Source organism: Pectinophora gossypiella, chromosome 7 (assembly GCF_024362695.1).
Source record: "Pectinophora gossypiella chromosome 7, ilPecGoss1.1, whole genome shotgun sequence".
NCBI lineage: Eukaryota > Metazoa > Arthropoda > Insecta > Lepidoptera > Gelechiidae > Pectinophora > Pectinophora gossypiella.
The window spans coordinates 10,518,366-10,539,838 of NC_065410.1; the positions used below are offsets into that span (position 1 = coordinate 10,518,366).

Consider the following 21,473-nt stretch of genomic DNA (forward strand, 5'->3'; position numbering starts at 1 on the left):
AATCTTTGTTCTAGTTTAGCTTTGATAAATGCGTACTTGATTTCACGATATATATCTAATTTATTTTTATACTTGCCTTAGTAGTATTGGTTCTAACGTTAAAAGTTACTATAAAATGGCCCTACCCAATAAAATGTCATTAGTAATAAGACTGACATTCAAGTGTCATATATATGTTTTTAAGACATAAAGTATAGTAAAACAGATTGAGTGTAATGCAAGTACACTTCACCACAAAATACTATGTTTAAGCAGAGGCCTACCCTGTCCGGGAGCATGATGCTACGTATGTTATGTAACAAGTACCTAAGTTGAAAACCGCGACATCGTTAACAAATATCAAAATATCGAATCGCAATAAAAAGCTTCGTCATTGCACAATCAATATGGCGCAGATCATACGTCATACGTCACTATCTCCTGCCCCTGCACATCTTATCTCCAATACATTATTTCATACATCTATCGGGAAGCCATTCCGAATGTCTAACTTTATTCTAGGCAATTTATTTTCAATAAAGAACTATAAAAAGACTTATCTAAATCGCTCGGTGCGACTTGGGGGGAGTGTGTCATAAACGTCAGTTCTTATTTACGTCATATTGCACAAGTGGGAAAACTATCAGTGATCTTACGTTTTGTATGTGGACAATAGGCTAGTTTCCAACTAGTAAAATCAGTTACTTTTTTCTAAACGTCATAACACGAAATTACAAAACGTGATAAAATGTCGGACTTATCATAACGTATTTAATAAATAAGTTAGAATAGAAAAAAGAAAATGTTTTTCTATAATTTTAGATCTGTCTTTATTTAGTAATCAGAAAATCATAATTTGTTTTGAACCTAGTACACGACCCATTAGGCTAGTTTCCAACTAGTCAAATCAGTTACTTTTTACTAAACTGAAGAACCGAACCGAAGAGATTGCTACTTAACATTAAGGCCGCCTATTGTACTCATTCTATTTCTCTTTTGTTTTGAATTTTGTTTTTTCCTGTTTGTGCAATAAAGCATTTGTTATGTTATGTTAACACTTTCAAGGACAGAACGTCTAATGACGTTCCGATTCCTAGGTGTCATATTTTACCTATTTTAGTTGAGAGTATGACAACTTGGAATCGGAATTCCGGCCAAGTAGTTAATGCCATCTGCGGCAAATCTACAATAAGTCACATAAAAAAAAAAAGGAATCGGAACGTCATTAGACCTTCTGTCCTTGAAAGTGTTAAACGTCAAAACGCGAAATTACTATGGAATTTGTATGACATGTTAAAATGTGTGTGGACTGATTATTTCACCACTCGGAAACAGTATTAAAGGAAACGCTGATTGTTTTGCCGCTTCGTATGTAATTCGGTTTAAGTAGATAATTACAAACGTTACAAACACGTCCGACAATGAGAGAAGTTCGATGAATACAAAATATATAAAGTTAGGATGGCTAAGAATGTTGAAAATCTCGAATCATATTATGCTTTGGGATTAATCCCGAAAAAATAGACGAGATCTCGCGAGATCGAGATTGCATTCCCTAATAAGACAACGCTCTGTACACTTTATTACGTTGTAACAATGACGAATCGAAAACAACGCAGTGAATATAATATAAATAACACGTGTATGACAGAAGTCCATATACCTACTTTACTTGTACCGGTTTACAAATCAAATCAAATCAATTTATTTGCGAGAACACATAGAATACAAAAAAGGTGGCAAAATAATTCAAATAACAATGCTGTGATGTGTTCGGCTTGCATGCAGGCGTACTAATACATAAAATAATAAAAAATAAAGAAATGGTACATTAAAAGGAAATTATAGAAAATAAAAAATACAAAATTTAATTATTTTTATCAAAAAAAACATAACAAAGATATGTAATGCAAGTGAACGGCAAAGCAATAAGTGCATCCGTATCCGCACAAGGAGCCATAGCCATCCATTGTAAACACCTTTAGATAAGCCACCACACTTTCCCGCGCTTCCTTGCACATTTACGATCACAAAGTACAAAATTCAACCATAAAAATGTAAACTCATTTATAAACTAAATATCACATCACTTCACCTTCGGAAAATTACACTAAAGCCATACAAAGGTGCATCTAATTCGAAGCAGCACGCACTTTGCTCAAACACACAGCACCTAATAACGCCCTAGACGCCGTTCTAACATTTATGTGAACCAATTTACACTGAATACTCATTAAAGACAGATGGTACTAACAACCAGATAGTAGCTATAAAGGTGTAAATTATAAAAAATACAACCTTCATATGTTTTATGTGTACATCGTTCAGTTATTCTTATCCTGGGACAAGTATTATACTGCCTTAACATGAAGAAACATTGTAAAGCAACGTTATAGATTGACGGAACATAAAAAATGTTGGTCCCGGCACAAATTATTGATATAAAGAAGCGCAGGAAGAGATCATTGGAATACTTAATAATATCGCTGCGAGCCATTAGGTAGGTATAAAAATTATACGAAAGCCCTCTCGTAGAGAGCCATCTAATTATGAGCACTAAAAACAGTAATTTTAGTGTTTAATCTGTTATCTCTGTGCGTTTATCGATACTGTCATGATAAGCGGCTCAACTGGTTCAGATATACCTACAAAATTAACATGTAAATACACACAAATTTAACCACTGCAAATTGTCGTCATATTAACATTAAAGCAAACGATTAGGCACTACACAAACACAAATATTGTATTAACCACAGCCGACATTAAAAGTAACATGAACAGCATTATATTTGTACACAACAAAATTTAAATTGGTACTGGCATACCAACTCATTTACATGTTATTCGAGCCACAAACCCTAGGGGACCGTATCAGCCATTTATGAGTCGAATGTATTAAAGAAAAGAAAACTCGATAGATATAAAAAGATAGGTAAGTATAATAACAAGAGAAAGAAGCCGCTGCAAGAAAACGGCTCGCGGCGAATAAGCCCCGCGGAAAGCGGCATTGTTCCGCGACTTTTAAAAACGGAACAAAATGAACGAGGGGAAGGAAATCGGATGAAAATATGAAAAGAATACACGTTATGTACGTAGAAGTGAAACGTAGGAGATCGGTCGCAGCGCGGCGCGGTCCGCAAATATAATTTGCATAGTCAAGTAGCCCAACTTTTGTCTGCGGCGGATGTTCGCAACCATATTCGTTCGTTGCTTTTTAACCACACTCCCATTCTGTATCGAGCAGGGCTTTTTATTGCATTTTTTCCCCTTTGAACGGATTCCTTCAATATTTTGGTTGTTCGTTTTTATTCATACGCTCGGTCATCGAATTGTTTCGCTTCATATCACAAGCTTTGTTGCGTTCTGTTAATTCTGTTGTGCTGTTTCCCCATTGCCGGTTGTAAGTATTCAAACTACTCTGAATATGGTGAATTCGGTGAATGTTTTCAATCGTCAACATTGAGAGATCAATTCGAAATACTTACGTAATACTTCTTAGATGGCGTATCTAATTTTAGTCAGAGAATTTATTGTTCATTAACAAAAGAATATCATTTAATTTTATTACTTATACTCATGAAGGTAATTTGATGACTTCGAAGCTTAAATTATGAAATTGAACAATAGAACGATTAACATAACATTATACGAGCTCAAGTGCTTTGAAATTAGAACTATCGTCACAAAGGCGGTATAAAAAGTATATTTCTTTTTCTTCTATTCAGCCATCATCTGCATCGAATCGAATGGAATAATCGTTTGAAGAATTATTACGATTCATCGTTGGTTATGAACTTATGAAGGAGCAATAGGCCGGATTACGAGCACAAAGCGGCGCCGACGAGGCGTAGACAAATATTGACTCATAGAAACAATAGGACTAGCTGCCGCGCGCCGGGCGGCTGTGGGCTGACGTTGATTGACATTTCAGTTTCGGATGAGCTGTCTACAAAAAAAGCCAAAATATGTTAAAACGTTCCAAGTGTGTACTGATCACTTACGGGTTAATACACAAGGTGAGATGAAAAGGGCTGAAAATAAGCGGCAGTCGAGTGAGAAACCGTTTTTCAGAGGTGTTGGACTGAATCGACGACGTCGGACTGGACGGTCCGACGAATTTTCCACTGAACGGACTTTTGGGCAACAACCTTTGTATTGACGAGAAATTAACTGAAAAAGGACCTTTTCGTCCTAATTTTGTTAACGAAATTATGTACGGTCATATAAATAATGGTACCATTCGAAATAACTATAATGCCTCAAGAATATCCAAAAATAGCTGCTATCTTCACATTTATTTAGCTATATTTCAAAATTATATGACTTTTCTAGACAATATGGCTCCTTTGAAAATAAATTGAAATAAGTATGGCGAATGGAGCGAAAAATAAAGCAGTTGTGCGCATGATTACGCGCATGTCAGAGGTTGCGCGATGAATGATGGTGTGCGGGAGTGCGAGATCGCTAGTGAACCCGGTTCATTACCACTAACATTAATTACTAGAATCGTAATGAGAAAACAAGCGTTTCTCTTGTTTTCTTTACGTAGGCTTGTTAATATTGTATTAATAGTTTTGCTTCGTAGATATTTAGCAAGCCTTTGCGAAGTTGCACCTTTACCAAAGTATCCAATACGCATATAATAATAGTACGCAAATATACGCAATACATAAGAAATAGACTTATGAAAATATTATATAGGTATTTTTTTATTCAAAAATGTTCTTGACTTACATAAGCTAACCTCTACTCTAACCATTTATATTATTCATTATAATACACGCAGAAGGCAATATTTATTTTTTCTAATAATTTTATTGGTCGTCTGAATGTAGCCGGTTATCCGAGGAGTGATCGCGCCTGACTCCATCAAAACTCTATCTTATGGCATCTCGGGCCGATCGCGAACTTTGCACCGCGGCCCAATTTATACACTCCAACGATTTATATATTTTTTCGTTTTTTTTTATATCCATAACATACGTTTACGTGAGAGGATAACTATAATATTATAAGATGTAAAACAGGGTGTAAGAATAATTGTAATCTGAAACAAAAAAACTATTAAATATTTCGAAATTGATTATTTATTTAAATAATTCAAAGTCCTGTTGTTCAATAAATATTTCTTCTTACAAGATCGTGACATAAATTTCAACTAAATAATAACTCAACAATACAAAAAATACACTATAATGTGTATAATTATTGTCTATAACAAATTATGATTATGAATGTCTCTTTTATCTTTTTTTTTCATGAGTCCCAGGCTCTTAAGCACAAGAAATTTTGCATAATATTAATACTAGGTACTTAAGGCATATAACGAGGAAAGTTATGAGCGTGAATGTGTAAGTATAGATGAATTGTGTAAAGAAGAATATGTGTGTGATAGGTACGAGTACTGAGATGACCACTGATAGAAATGTATGGAAGAGAGTCATGTCATGCCAACCCCGCCTAGAGTGGGATAAACGCTAGATACTTACTTTTAGCCAACCGCAGATTATTTGGCGTAAATAAGCTTTATAGTAATGGGATTGGATTAAAAAGAACATAATATAAGCTCACGACTATATTCCCGATTGGACTAATCAAGTACGTCCTTCGCATAGTATAGATATACGTCGTAAGGCATAAATTTAGGTTCATAGAAATTAAGTATCTAAACTGTATATATATATATATATATATATAAAGTAGATTTGTTCATAAATAATTGTAACCGTTTCAAGCAAGCTCATGAGTCGAAATATTTTGCATTTTTAGTATTTCGAAATAGTAATTACGAACTCATGAGTTCTACGTAATCACAACACGAGATGTACCCTTGCCGAGTGTTACTGTGGATACTTCTTAATTAGTAAACAAAGTGTTACAGCAGTACATAGAAAGCGATTGAACGGTCATATCACAAACATGTTTTCGCCAGAAATAGACTTCAGTTGTTTTCCGTTATCGTAGGAGCTTTAGACATCTCATGACTTGGCCCGCGCCCACGCCGCCCCTCTGCTCTCGGAGGCAGGGCCTCTGGCGTCTATCAACACGTGCACCGACTCAATCATTCGTCAATCGAACTCCTGCGGGAGAAAGATGGAAATATCATAACTCCGTACGCATGACAGAGAGGATCTCGCGATGCGTGGACGATCGTGCGATTATCGACAGCCGCACCAAAACGAAAGGTGGTAACTGCAGCGAATCAAAAGATTCTCGAACTGCGTTTATGGAGATAGTCCTCTGATAAGAGAAAGTTACGACATGTGAGTGAGGGAGAAGGGCGTGCGATTTTCAGGTTTTTTGATGTGCGTATGCATATGGATGCAGGTGGAGAAATATGGCGCTCGGCGCATGCGCGAACCATTTATTTAGTCAAGTTTTGTTTTATTTTCTTTCGTCCGAAGTAATTATTGTTTCGATACGGTACCGGAAAGATGCTCAGATGTCCTCTATTAATATTCATGATATTTGCCTACAAACAATGTGGTGGAAAATGTTACCATTTGTTTGTCATATTATTGTGTAAATAATGTTTATTAGTTAGAAAACGACGACATTATCACTGTTTTAAATCAAACATGAAACAGGCCCGAGAAAACAAAAAAAATTGGCATTCACTAATTGTTCCCTGATGATACTATATTAAAAATTAATGATTTACGATTTTGATTTTGCCCATATCTTTCTATCTTATAAGAAGAAGAAATTCTAACCAGGTGTGATCTTCCCCAGTGATGTACCAGAAGCGGCTAAAGAAGGAGAGGAAGCAGCGGCAAGCGGTGCAGGAACAACTCGAGTCTGAGCTGAAGCGGCGGCAGAAGATCGAGGAAGCGCTGAAACAGTCCGGCGCGCCCGCGGAGATACTCAGGATCGTCACTGGTAAGTAAATCTAATCTAGCCTACCAGATCCCACTGGTGGGCAAAGGCCTCCCCTTCCTCTTTCCATTTTCCGCGGTCCTGTACGTATTCCTGTCAGTCCCCTGGCAATCGAGCGTTGAGCGTAGTGTGTTAGGTGTCAAACGAATTGATCGAGTCCAAAATACAACACTATATTCAAAAACTGGAATCGCTGATGTGGGACGTAAAACCGCCAGACTTAAGTGGGGTTGGGTCGGACATGTTTGTCGCTTGAACCCTGAGCGGTGGGCACGCATCATCACGCATTGGGTACCTCATAACGGGTACAGGCGTCGTGGTAGACCTCGAAAGAGATGGCGCGATGACTTGGTAAGTAAATACACTTATATAATCATCTACTCCAATGTTTCCCCGTTATCACAGGGTCCGCTTACCTAAACTTAAATTTGACAGGTACAGTTTTTACAGAAGCGACTGCCTGATTAACCTTACCATCCGCGAAGGGAAAACCAGCCCAATACAGGTTAGGTCACATACCTCCGAAATGCAATTCTCGGGAATATGTACTTACATAATTATGTAATAACATAAACTCACGTACATACATACATAAACAGCCTACATACGTACCACTGCTGGGCACAGGCCTCCCCTCAATCAACCGGAGGGGGCCGGGAAACTCACGTACGACTGAATTAACAGCCTGGTCTAGTGGTTACGATCTGAAGATCCGGGTTCTATTCCCGATGGGGATAATGTCGAAAGCTCTCGGCGCTCCTCGTTTGAGAAGCACATGCAGGACCAAAGTCAATTGGAATCGTATACCTACTTACTACTAATTACATTTCAAGTTATAGGAGTTTTGTGAGAATCTTCGTGAAAATTACCGTAACATGTTTGCAATTCTTATTCTCTCTAAATTCTTATTTATCATCCACTCGCACAAAATATTATGTGATAAGTATATTGCGACCTTATCCTGTTCAAGTATTCTTAGGCGAAAGGCTAATAATACTGTTATCACGAGGTTATTTAGCGTAGGTGCTTGCTTAGAGCAAACAATATTAATAGCATGTTTTTCAAGCAATTTACGCGTTTTAAGCCTTACCTTAGCATATCTATATATATAAGTATACACGTGTATTATACTTACCTATACATTTATGTCTAACGAAATAATTATTTAACACTTAATGAAACTGCCGTCAGATTCATATTTCCTAACATTCAAAGAACCTAATTGACACAACAATCTTGCTTGAAATTTCCGCTGTACATATTAACTCCATATCTCATACTTACCTATCTAATAGAAATTATTATCCTTGAGAATTTGCAAGTTTCGAGATTAGTTTGAGGAACTACGTCTTAACATGTCAGGTTATCAATACCATCACTATCAGGCTATTCAACAAGTTCGAGTGCGATATGCCCCTGACATGTTAACTTGCCGTCTGTCAAACTATCTGTGCGTTAGGAAGTTCGACAAGTCGTAGAGCCGACACGGGGAAATTAGAGTTCTAAGTTGTGTGTTTAAGATTGCTTGTTGATTGCGGGAGGAGGCGACTTGTGACGTCACTCGGCGGGGAGGCATCGAGTGCGTGACGTAAGAGGGAGGGTAAACGCCGGTGAAGGCTTGTACTAATCTCCGTGTCAGGAAATCGTTTCGCAGGCCATTTGGAACGGGTTCGAGTAGCACGCATTCGAGTTCAATTTCTTTCATAATAGCTGTTTGCTGCACTTATTGGCTGTCCGTTTCGCTGATTAGGTTAATATCTGGGCCAATTACGTTAGTGGAATATTTAATATTTGATTACTACGCTACATCGGTATTAAAGTACCAAGTAGTAAGAGTTGGTGCTATAACATTTCCAATACCTGCTTCATATTTTAACCCAACTTTTCTTCCCTAGAAAACCTGACGCCGTCGTCGCAAGAGCCGCCGAGGCAGGAGCGCGAGCGTGAGAATGGGTCGGACAGCAAGCCGCCGAGTGCGGAGCCCCCGGCGACTTCGCCCCCGTTCTCGCGCGAGCCCCCACGCACGCCCGACAAGCCCCAGTGGAACTTCCCGCCGCCGCCTGTAGACATCATGAGCGGGCAAGCTGCTTTCTGGCAGAACTACTCTGGTATGTATCTAATGTCTTCTTTAGTTTTTATAAACGCTGTAAGGTCGTATATCATTGCAATTTCGCCTAATGGTTAGAGCTGATGTTGTGTGAGATGAAGTACGCTTATACTTAAATTAAAAGTGTATGGGCAAGGGGAGATTACCACGAATACACTCTTCTCTTGAGTGGGTTGTGAAACAAATAATCGATCTCATTAACCTTGATTGTAACCATAACGTGTTACTATTGAGCCGCCAAAATGATTCATGTAACATGGACCGACTGCATAACGTGCCCTAGTATGGATCATCATGTTCTAACCATAGGTACTAGAGAACACAAAGCACCACGAATATACGAATAATATATGTCGTAACAGTGGGTCGGTGTCGTAACATCATCATCAGAATGGAGGGTGGGCGTTAGAAGACAATAATGGCCGTCATCAGTATCACAATCATTTTATTTACTTCCACATAGTTTTTGTATCACGATTAAATAAAGACACAGCATAAGGTACACACTCACGGCAACGTCACGGTATTCGTAACGGTTACACAGTCTCTCGTTATCTAGCGCGCATAAGGACGTTAGCGCGAAGGGGAATCATCGGGACATGTGAACGTACTTGCTAGATGCTCTTTCCCGATCACACTTTCTTGACGTCCCTACAAGTTATAGGTGAGCGACTATAGCACTCCACGTTCCGATCGTAATTATTCGACACGTCCGTTCACGACGAAGGTTCGCGGTAGACTGCCCGACTAGAACGGCAGTGCACGTCCGCTCGACACGACGACTCTGTAGTGACTCCCAGACTTCACTCAGCTCTGCTCGTACGCCACCTTTCGTCGGAGTGTTGCAACTTCATGACGGAAGTGATGTAACTTCATTTTATTTTCCGATTTGATCAATTTCTCTTCTTAATTCATAACTAACGCCGACACGGCCATCCTGCGCGACACACGTCCTCGTGTGTCAATCTGAAACAATGTACCACAGCACAGTATCCAAGTTCGCTCGGTCATTCCTGACCTAACACGAGACTATAAATGACTCTATATGAGCTCTACTTGTGACTCTACATGAGCTCTACTTGTGACTCTACATGAGCTCTACTTGTGACTCTACATGAGCTCTACTTGTGACTCTACATGAGCTCTACTTGCGACTCTACATGAGCTCTACTTGCGACTCTACATGAGCTCTACTTGCGACTCTACATGAGCTCTACTTGTGACTCTACATGAGCTCTACTTGTGACTCTACATGAGCTCTACTTGTGACTCTACATGAGCTCTACTTGAGACTCTACATGAGCTCTACTTGAGACTCTACATGAGCTCTACTTGAGACTCTACATGAGCTCTACTTGAGACTCTACATGAGCTCTACTTGAGACTCTACATGAGCTCTACTTGAGACTCTACATGAGCTCTACTTGAGACTGTACATGAGCTCTACTTGAGACTCTACATGAGCTCTACTTGAGACTCTACATGAGCTCTACTTGAGACTCTACATGAGCTCTAATTGTGACTCTACATGAGACTTCAGTACGCATATCCATCAAGTGGATTTCCCGTGTGCATCACCACACAGAGTAAACACTTTGAAAGAATGCCTCAATCAACAACTAATGATCAAAAAAAAAAAAAAAACAAATAGTATCTTAGACTGTTCATTATACACACACATATACGGGCACATAAATACTCGGTGATAAGTCAACATTGGCAACCATTTGCCACTTTCATACCAGACCACCATTGGTCAACTCAACAAGGTAATCATATACCACTAAAACCAGGTCCCCATGGACCTAAACAATCACCACACCTCCAGTCGCACACCGCGCCCTGAACAGCCTCTAACGGGACTGCAGTTACGACTACGCTAGAGCCACAGTGCACCTTAATACTCGGTGATAACATTGGCAACCATTTGCCACTTTCATAACAGACCATCATTGGTCATTTCCACAAGGTAATCATATACCACTAAAACCAGGTCCCCATGGACCTAAACAATCACCACACCTCCAGTCGCACACCGCGCCCTGAACAGCCTCTAACGGGACTGCAGTTACGACTACGCTGGAAATGCAGCACAACAACAAAAGAGAAAATAACGATACCAAAGTATGTGTGCCGTATAACATCTTATTCACTCTCAAAATCAGTAACATTTAACTCAGAAGGCATTTCGCTTCAAGGCATTTTTCCAAGCCTATTTCACTTAATCATAATCCAAATCATTTTACTTCGCAATGTTTACTTCATTTCATTACGATTTCCAATTTAACTAAAGTTAACTAAAGAGAACTTTCTGCACTATATTCGTTTGTATTTTATTAAAACTTCCATCTCTATAATCAGGTAAAACAGATACGACTCACCAGGACTTATAAGAATTTCCAATAAAAGATCAACCACTGGTCTTGTGACATGGTTTAGGTCTTCAACAGCACCAGCGCAGCAAGTCCGGCTGGTATACAACTCGCTGCCATGATGTCGTCACTTTACACGGCTACAGCTCAGCCCGCGCCATTTTCATCTCCGCTTGCAATCCACCAATTGCCGAACCACGTGCAAGTTATGACATGAAACAAAAGAATTCACTGTATTATCGTATTCAAGTGACTTTCTTTCAATCGGTTTAAAAAGATTAAATTTGATGAATGACGGTAGATTACAAAACACGTTATTTAACGAGACTTAATTATCATGTCATGATTAATTTCTTTTTGCTTGGAGTGAGAAAATACAACTTTGATCACGCGGGTTAAGCGTGTCTACACCAATTCGAAATATTTTTAGACCAAAATACAAAGATTTGACGATGATGAAAACAGATTGGAAAACGCGGTATGATTGACACGGATTGACACAATATGTCTCATCAATTTTCTTTTTAAACAAAGGGAAATAGTAATTTCCAAGTTAATTTTAAATCAATTTCCTCATTATTAGAAACGGAAATTCACCCAGCAATGAAGTCAATAACAATAAGGTTCCAGTATGAAAACGACTCACCGTAATAACAGTTTCCAAGTTGAGGTACCATAATTTCCAAACACGACTGCACACATTATGGAAATATTGTTGATGTTCACGCCATCATATCTTACGGCATGTAGTGATGCCGATCATTAACAAGGTCCAGGTCACTTCAAATTCAGGTTCATCTCCAAATTCAGGCATGCCTGTAGACTACATCTTCATCATGTGGTCACACGAATGTGATAATCATCATAATCTTCTTCTGATTGTGATAATCGAAACTTGTATTGTCTTGATGTGAACGTAACATCACGTTGTCTTCATCCAAGTTCACTAATCCCGCTTCTGATGTCGTAACAGTGGGTCGGTGTCGTAACATCATCATCAGAATGGAGGGTGGGCGTTAGAAGACAATAATGGCCGTCATCAGTATCACAATCATTTTATTTACTTCCACATAGTTTTTGTATCACGATTAAATAAAGACACAGCATAAGGTACACACTCACGGCAACGTCACGGTATTCGTAACGGTTACACAGTCTCTCGTTATCTAGCGCGCATAAGGACGTTAGCGCGAAGGGGAATCATCGGGACATGTGAACGTACTTGCTAGATGCTCTTTCCCGATCACACTTTCTTGACGTCCCTACAAGTTATAGGTGAGCGACTATAGCACTCCACGTTCCGATCGTAATTATTCGACACGTCCGTTCACGACGAAGGTTCGCGGTAGACTGCCCGACTAGAACGGCAGTGCACGTCCGCTCGACACGACGACTCTGTAGTGACTCCCAGACTTCACTCAGCTCTGCTCGTACGCCACCTTTCGTCGGAGTGTTGCAACTTCATGACGGAAGTGATGTAACTTCATTTTATTTTCCGATTTGATCAATTTCTCTTCTTAATTCATAACTAACGCCGACATATATATATTATTATATATAATTTATATAATAATACCCAAATGTCTCTACTGGAACCTCACCCTAAATAATAATGCAATATCACACAAATAAAGTTTTCCACTGTCACATATGTCTTTCTTTTCTTCATCCACAATCCACTACAAAAAGACGTAGCGCCACCAATCTAAATTCCCTCGACAAAAACCACCAATGACCATACACAGAAAACTAACAACTCGATTAATTTATGTTCGAAGATACTCGTTCACAAAAACCATGTAATATTATTGTAATTCCTACAATTTTCAACCATAACGTGTGTTCATAAATTCGAGTTATTGAATTCTCAGAAGCGAACGGATGCGTTCGAGGAAACTTACGGATTTTTTTGCCACATAGGGTTTGCGGTGGAAAATCGCAAATATTCGAATGTAAAATTTATATTCATCATCGTTACATACCCCAAACGAATCGGGAATCTCAAATATTTTAATGCATTATTTTTCGGATGTGGATGTAAGTACAGTCAGTTTTTTGTTGGGTGAATTAAATTTTTTGATACTTGTTGCCGTAATTAATATCTGCCCAAATCGTAAAACGCCTATTCTAAAGATTCTATAGAACCACTTTCAATCAAGTGCATAAGTCATTCAAATATGTATCGCACCGTACAAGGATAGATACTGCACTAAAGTACAGGACTGTATTTAAAATTTTCGAATTTCGATGCCCACGTCCAACTTGTAAGCAATAAGAACAAAGTTACGATGCATGCGAGTACGGTGAATCATACCGTAGTTTTTTCATTCATATCCGCTTTGTGGAAAGCCCAGAAATTTCATTAAAAATGCACTGGCATCCGCGATGCTCCGTACTATTGTATGCAGCTTCGCAGCGGGTTTACCCTTCTGAAATCCCTCAAAATCTCAATATGAATTCATTCAACAAACAAATATTGCGGATTGGATAAAGTTATCACATTAAAAATTCCATAAGAGAAATGTATATTTCAGTGACATATTAAAAGATCAAAGATGTACTTATTGTACAGAGTATTACGTCGTATTAAGCTCAGGACTCCCATGCTTAAAACAAGTCGGAACTTTTTACCGTCGCAAGTGAGCGAGGGTGGTTGAAAGGCAAGTGGCAGTATGCAAAACATTGATACGGATTTAATAATTTCCTGCGTTTTGCCGACGAGTGCCTTTCCGACGGACTGCTTTTCAAGTAGAAATTGCAACTAATTTAAGTGTTACAACCCCAAGTGTCTAAACGCACGCGAGCACGCGACTACGAATAGCTAGAAATGGAATTATTGAGTTATATTGTTATGCAGTTAGTGAAAAGCTTTTGAACTTTAAGTAAGATATCGTAAATTATTACCACTTTGGTAATAAATAATATATCATTACATTAATTACAACATTTTTTAGCAATTATAGGTGCTAGGTAAATATAAACTCAGTGTACACATAAATATAAAGCTGAAAAGGTAGAATACAAGAGGGTTGTAAATAAAAAAGGTTGGTAACAGAAAAACAGAAATTAAAACTTGGAGCCTTTCATCAACTTTCTCGGTGCCGCTGGTAAAAGAAAAAACATATTTTATTATTCCTAAATTAGAAAACTTTTTTGTGCGTTTTTTTTTACAAGAAACGGGATGGGTCAAAAGTGTAACAAATAATTACTTTGATCCCTCTGAGGAAATGTCGAAAACACTTCGTGAAAATGACATTATTACAAGTAAATAAAAATACGTAACTTATAGTGTTAGGTAGAACTTTATTTTGAACGTTAGTTATGAAAAAAATGTCGTCATATTATAAATTTTCATTCCGCTTCTGGGAAACGGATAAACAGACTGATGCTAAGGAATATAAAGTTGAAAAATTAATAAAGAGGAAACTTCTCCCGGCTACTTTATAGGTGAGCTTGTAAAATGAATGGAAATAAAATCGTACCGCACAGGTGTGCTCAACCTTTGACGATATTAACTTTTTTGTTTATGCTGAAGTAATACTCACTGCTTGCATTGTATAGTCAGATATACATGTTTGTTTATATATAGTCTATCTATTGCATTTATATAAAGTTTGAGAAAAAATGCTAATTTAGGGTTAAACGCTAAGGCTAATACAACAGTCAAAAACGTTACGTAGAATGACCGTAGTGAACAGTATCAAATAGATGAAGGAATTGATTCTCTAAAAAAGTCGAAAGAATTTCTCTAATAGAAAATCAATCCAATCATTGCGATTGGACACGGTGCGGTAGTCGGCAGTAGCACCTCGTCCGGTTGTTTGTTCTGTTTGTATCTGGAGCAGTTCGTTGAAGGACCTTATAATTTACTTGCCTACCCTCCGCGACACCCGGGACACCCCTTTGTTCACAACCTTCTCGAGTTCCCGCCAAAGAATTAATCAACTCACCTTTTCCATATTTTTTAACAACAATAATTAATTTCGCGTTAACAACGAAAGGTGTCGATTGCGCAAAAAATCATTAAAAAATAATGAGATGGACTTTCTATTATTTGAAGGTGTTGGATGTCGAAAAAGTTGTTTTCAAAGTAAAGAGAAGAGTGTTATGGAATCACGTTTCAGTGACATTAATAGGGGAGAAAAACTGTCCAGACGAACACAAGCAGTTTTTGTACAGATAGAGTGAGAGAAACAATCTGTCGCCGGCACGGCTACTTCTAAATTCCTAATTTCTTGCTCGACGCTCTATTTAATTATAAAATCGATTCGTTTCCCCAGAAATCAATCGAAGGTTCGTCTATTCAGACCCTTTTTCAACTCCTTCTTTTAAAAGATGACAAGGAACTTTGATTATCGATAGTACAAAATGGCCCATGAATGAATTCGTGGCACCAGAAATATAACGCCATGACATAAAACAAAATTGGGTTAACTCTATTATATCACGGCTTCGGATTTACCATCGAATCCAATTTACACTTCATGCCTATTTTTCTTTTGGAAATGGTCGTCATTTTCTCAATTTATTATGTCTAAACATTTAGGTCAAGTAAACAAAAGACAACCGACAAATAAACGGAAATTTAAAATTCATGACAGCGTTTGCTTGCTAAAACAATAAGTTCAGTGTATTGTGATTCTTGAAGCCTCTATTTTTATACATTTAGTTACGTGGTTATGACTGCGCTGTGTTTTTGTAACCTCATTCCATGACCATTCAATCAAAACGAAATAGTAATAAGTAAGGTTTTTGTCAATGTTTTTTGGTGATCGATTTCAATGGTACGTGAAAGTTATATAAATGTCATTCTCGTCAGACGCTAACGAAATGTTTTATCTGAGTGTCGAGCAGTTCCGATCAAATCCAGGGTGTTCCTAAGAAAACACAATATAAACATTAAAGGATAACTTTTATTAAGCTAAGCGCTCAAGCGTTACAGTTGTTTCAAAGAACAAATAGATTATAGCTCTCAAAGGAACCGGCAATTTTGTTTTAGGAGCGGCAAATGCAAAAATATTACGTATTCAAACAAACCTAATGGGACATTTAGGGGTGGCAGTCGAGTGAAACGGCAAAGGCCGAAGCTTTTAAGTGTATAATATTTAATTGTGACGCCCTAGGCGTATAATCTCGCCCGGGATAATAGGTTTCTGTTTCGTACAACCCTCCCGGTGACAGTGCGGGTGTGATGCCCCGGAGTCACCAGACGCTCACACAAATCCGATTATAATTGAGTTTTTGAAGTGACGAATGTTTTGAAGCCAACGACCATTGCTATTCTTACATTAACATTTGAAAATAATTACAAAATCTAACGTACTCTAGTCATTATGCAAGCTGCGTTTACTGAGTTACTTGAATCACTGTCACAAAAAATATCAGCACTTACAATTAAACTGTTCTTAGAAGGCTGGTTATGTGAGGCAAAATTAAGGTAATAAATTTGGACACTCAAAGCATAAATTGTAAACGAATGTCGGGATGAGAAATTGAATTCCCCGTTGAGAAAATGTTCCATCAAAGTAAGCAAAAAACGTGATTCCGTTTATATCTTTTATATCTCGTAAATTGCAGGAGGCGGCAAGCGTTGCATGAAATTGAATAAGCATATTTCGTAAAACGTCGACGTTTTCGGAGACAATTGCCTTACCTCACCTACTCAGGCCTCCTCACGAACTTTGTCAATTTTCCTAAAATCTTATTAGAGAGAATCCTCTGTGCTTGAGACGTGTTTCTTTTTTGTGTTTAAATTATCTTGTTCTTTGAATCCCTTTGATATTGGAATCGTTTACGCGTTGAATTACTTGTGTAATTCTTTTATATACATCACGTAGTCTTCATGACATTCTATTGATGTCGGTTTCTATTTGTCGATTAGAGGCAATTAGTGACAACAATTTGAAGTGGCATTCAAACCCTTGTAGAAGCAATTTAATATACGATATTGCGAGGTTCGTTTTTACCGCACAGCACGGAATATTAAATTAGAAACCCATACGGATGTGAGTCCGTTTGATGTGAGCCGGCTTTCCCGAAACACTAATGACATTTTCCGGAGCGACACACTTGTATCTCGCTGTGAATATATGAAAGTTTAGTAACACAATTATAAAATATGAAATTGCAAATGGTTATTTGTAAAGGGCGATAAATTAATATCGAGCCGCCACTTACAGTACCATTACGTAGCGTCCGTTTATTGTAAATGGATGTATTTTAAATTATTGTCGTCATGATCTTATAAAATGGTTAATGAAATCAATTATTTCTTTATGTACAGAGTCGTTTTTATCATCAAACACAATATATTATCGTCAGTCTGTAACATTTAGCAACAAACGCTCGTTCACCTACCCATCTTTTTAGTTCACTAATTAAACAATATATTAACGACGATACTAGATAGATATATAAATACTTTATTGAGCACAATGGATACAAGATGCAGAAATAAGGACAACATGTACAGAAAGGCACAACAATTTGTCTTATTGCACATGCAGCAATTTCTTCCAGGCAGCCTTTGGGTATAGAAAAAAATTGTACAAATATAATATTAGTAGCGGGTTAGTGCATTCAAAGGAGCTCGGTGGCGCAGCGGTAAACGCGCTCGGTCTGCGATTGTTGAAGTTAAGCAACTTTCGCAAAGGCCGGTCACAGGATGGGTGACCACAAAAAAAAAGTTTTCATCTCGAGCTCCTCCGTGCTTCGGAAGACACGTTAAGCCGTTGATCCCGGCTGCATTAGCAGTCGTTAATAACCATCAATCCGCACTGGGCCCGCGTGATGGTTTAAGGCCCGATCTCCCTATCCATCTATAGGGAAGGCCCGTGCCCCAGCAGTGGGGACGTTAATGAGCTGATGATTATGAGTGCATTCAAAAAAAAATAACTACTTAGATAACATGCCATACACATCCTCATACTGGTAAGAAATAATAAATAAAACATTGATATTAACAAGGCGTTTTTGGTTGTCAACAGAATCACTGGCGCAAGAGTTGGAGATGGAGCGCAAGTCCCGTCAGCAGGCGATGGAGCGCGACGTGAAGTCCCCGTTGTCCGACCGCGCCAGCTACTACAAGAACTCCGTGCTCTTCTCCTCGGCCACTTAGCTGCCGCACCCCGGGGCGCACGACTACCCCGACACAGACAAAGACGAGGAGAGGAAACCCATAATCAGCGTCAAACCTGAGTTCAGGGAGAAGTAGGATCCAAAGACACGACGAGTCATCGCGACTCTTGTCAAACCGTCGTCTCAATCGATTCGTAAACTGTACATTAAACGGTCATCTTATTGTACTCTTAAAGTTTCGTCGAGATCTCGATAAATTAGATTTCTATTATTGAGATTAAATTGTAAATATTGTTATTGAATTGAAGTAAGATTAGATTTCGTGGCGTTAATGCGGAGTCCCATACGCTCTTCTTCCATAGTGAAATTTGTAAATATTCCTTTATATTATTAGAGTAAGTCTCTACAGTTTTATCGACGATTCACGTAATTTATTCGTCAACATTTAACCTTTACGAAGAAGTACCTTTTAAACTTATTGTTAAATGCCATATTTACGTATTAAGCATCAATTGTTTATAAAAGAAACAATGAGCATTTTTGCTAAATATTATTTTGTACCTACCTATAAACATATCAAAGGTTCAAATCTCATGGATTTTAGGATGCATTGAACAACTTGGATTGCAAAAAAACTGTTGGAATTGATAGAAGACTGCTTTTTCAAAAATGTTTTTTACAAATCTCACTTTTTGCTGCTAGTCGAATCATCAACAAAATGATTTAGTTCCTATGTCGAACGTTTGGTTAACAGTAAACCTTTTTATCTGTGGTCAGTAAATTGCAGAAACTAGTAGGTACCTTCAAGTCATTGAACACTTGTAAAGTTATTTATGTTCAATAGAAATATGTGATCTTCACTATCGTGTAATTTATTCAATTTTAGTGCAATGATTAGATGTAACTGATACTAGTATATCCCTTAAAGCATAAAGATGTACGATAGATACTTTAAGTTAGTGGTTTTAAATAAAATACATTTTTACAACTCTTTATTGACTGAATACGGAAGAGACAGTTGCGTACAATGTAATAACTTAAGAGTTTTCTTTACATTTCAAAGTAGACGCTCTGTACATAGTTATATTGCTGTATCTCATATCCATAATGCAAGTCGATGTATATGGGTAGATGTAACAATAAGTGCTGTAGTTTAACATTATACATAAAATATAAATGATAGTGTTATTTATATTGCTTAGTTTACGGGAAGACTTTGAATGTCTAAATAGTTGAAATAAGGATTAGTATTGTATTGGGAGTGTATTGGCGCTTGGCTATTGTAACGAATATAGACGTGACCCCACTGTCACTGCAACTTGACGTGTTTTAAGACAACCACATAAACAACGAATAGTCAAACGCCGACGAAACAATCGCTTCATACAATTAATTTCATACATATTATCTGTAATGGGTAATGCGACGTAATGGATAACTTAGTTGTTACTATAAATGTTTAGCTGATCTTGTGTGACTGTGTAAAGGCGTGAATGTGGAGTTTTGTATCAGTTCGTTCCATACAACCACGAAACTTTAGCAATGACAATACTGATAGTAAAATGTATAGTTGATCCTTTGGCACACAACAGTATTGTCTTAGTAAGTAGTTTTTTTTCGTCTATTAGATGTTGAGGCTTCTCAATGTACCTATGTATACATATACCTTGTTTATCGTATGCAATTCTGAAAGCAAGTGTTATTATTTATTATTTCTATTATAATTATTATTAATTTTACTTAAAATTGTGTGTGTGCCTTGTATCGTAGATGAAAATATCAAGATTAAAAGGGAAAATTATCAATTCGTTGTTTTGTTTCATACCCTACACATAAAAATGAAATTAGGCGTACCTTCCTTACCACGATGACCCTGGTTTGATCCTCTTCTGAGACCACAAAAGTATATGTGTGTCGTTACTCTCTCGGACCTAGATAGCAACAATAAGAATTATGCAATTGCAAAGGGATGCACACTATGCAAGTATTCAAGTGGATTAACGACCGCAGGGCCTGCGTCACCTATAAGGCACTAGTGCCGCAATGCTACTCCACAAAATAGTAACTTTCGTCAACCAACAACAACCGAAACCATAGAAACAATTTTGCCACTCACAGAAAAATATCGTGTAAGTAAGTATTTGTATTTGTATACATATCAAATCAAAAATACTTTATTGCACAGAACAAAATTTCAACAATCAGGCACAACACATGAATACAGTACAATTTGAGCGGCCTTATTGCTCTAGAGCAATTTCTTCCAGGCAGCCACTGCCACGAAATAAACATTTACCACACTTGGATGCATATCATGGACATATCATGTATTGTATCTGGGGGCACGGTAGTGTCCCCGCCAAGACGATCAAAGCGAGGCGCAAGGGCAAGGCACTACCTACCTATTATCAATTAACATATTTCTATACAATAATGATTTGTTTTCTTTCTATAAAAATACGCATTCACATTTCACAGATCATTTACATACTTCCATACGCATTTAATGGCACCCTGATAACATTGGTGAAAGGGAACATCTCGTATGGTGCAGATTTCCAGACTCTGTAGTAAAACATTGGTACTGAATGCTCAATATTAGTATGGTATGAAGATCTTCCATTTCAAAATAAAATACAAATGCACATTACAGCACGCGAAGGACGTCACGGTGGCGCCATGGCCGTGCCACACACCATACTAGTGACAGAGACGCCAAACAGCTTCATACAAAGTCATGGTTGCGCCACCAGCCGGCAACGTTGCGCGACCAAGGTGATATCAAGTGTTTGAGGACCAGTAATCATCATGGTGTCCTATTGAGATATGGCCCTTACGCTACGTAACTAGGTGTACTCTTAGCTTGGTTGACACACAACATTAATTGGATCAGAAGATGGTTGTTGCCAACCTCCCCCGCAATTATTATTGAAAAAATATTATATTCTACAACGTTGCACATAATTAATCGCAGAACCAATAAAACTACAGTGCCATAAACCAGAAAAGTCATAAGAACTCCCCGATTTTATATCATAGTTGGCTCGCTCGATCGCCGT

At 38.0% G+C, this 21,473-nt stretch overlaps 1 protein-coding gene across 5 annotated transcripts in view; it reads left to right on the plus strand.

Moving 5' to 3' along the window:
* Positions 1-20,204, plus strand: part of LOC126368009 (dachshund homolog 2) — a 159,727-nt gene extending 139,523 nt beyond the window's left edge. For all 5 annotated transcript variants that reach the window (XM_050011846.1, XM_050011847.1, XM_050011849.1 and 2 more), the window contains 3 exons: positions 6,715-6,861; positions 8,754-8,966; positions 18,324-20,204. In XM_050011846.1, the coding sequence (XP_049867803.1) occupies positions 6,715-6,861; positions 8,754-8,966; positions 18,324-18,454 (491 nt within the window). In that variant the 3' untranslated portion in view covers positions 18,455-20,204. The remainder of the gene's footprint in view (positions 1-6,714; positions 6,862-8,753; positions 8,967-18,323) is intronic.
* The last annotated feature ends 1,269 nt before the right edge of the window (positions 20,205-21,473 follow it).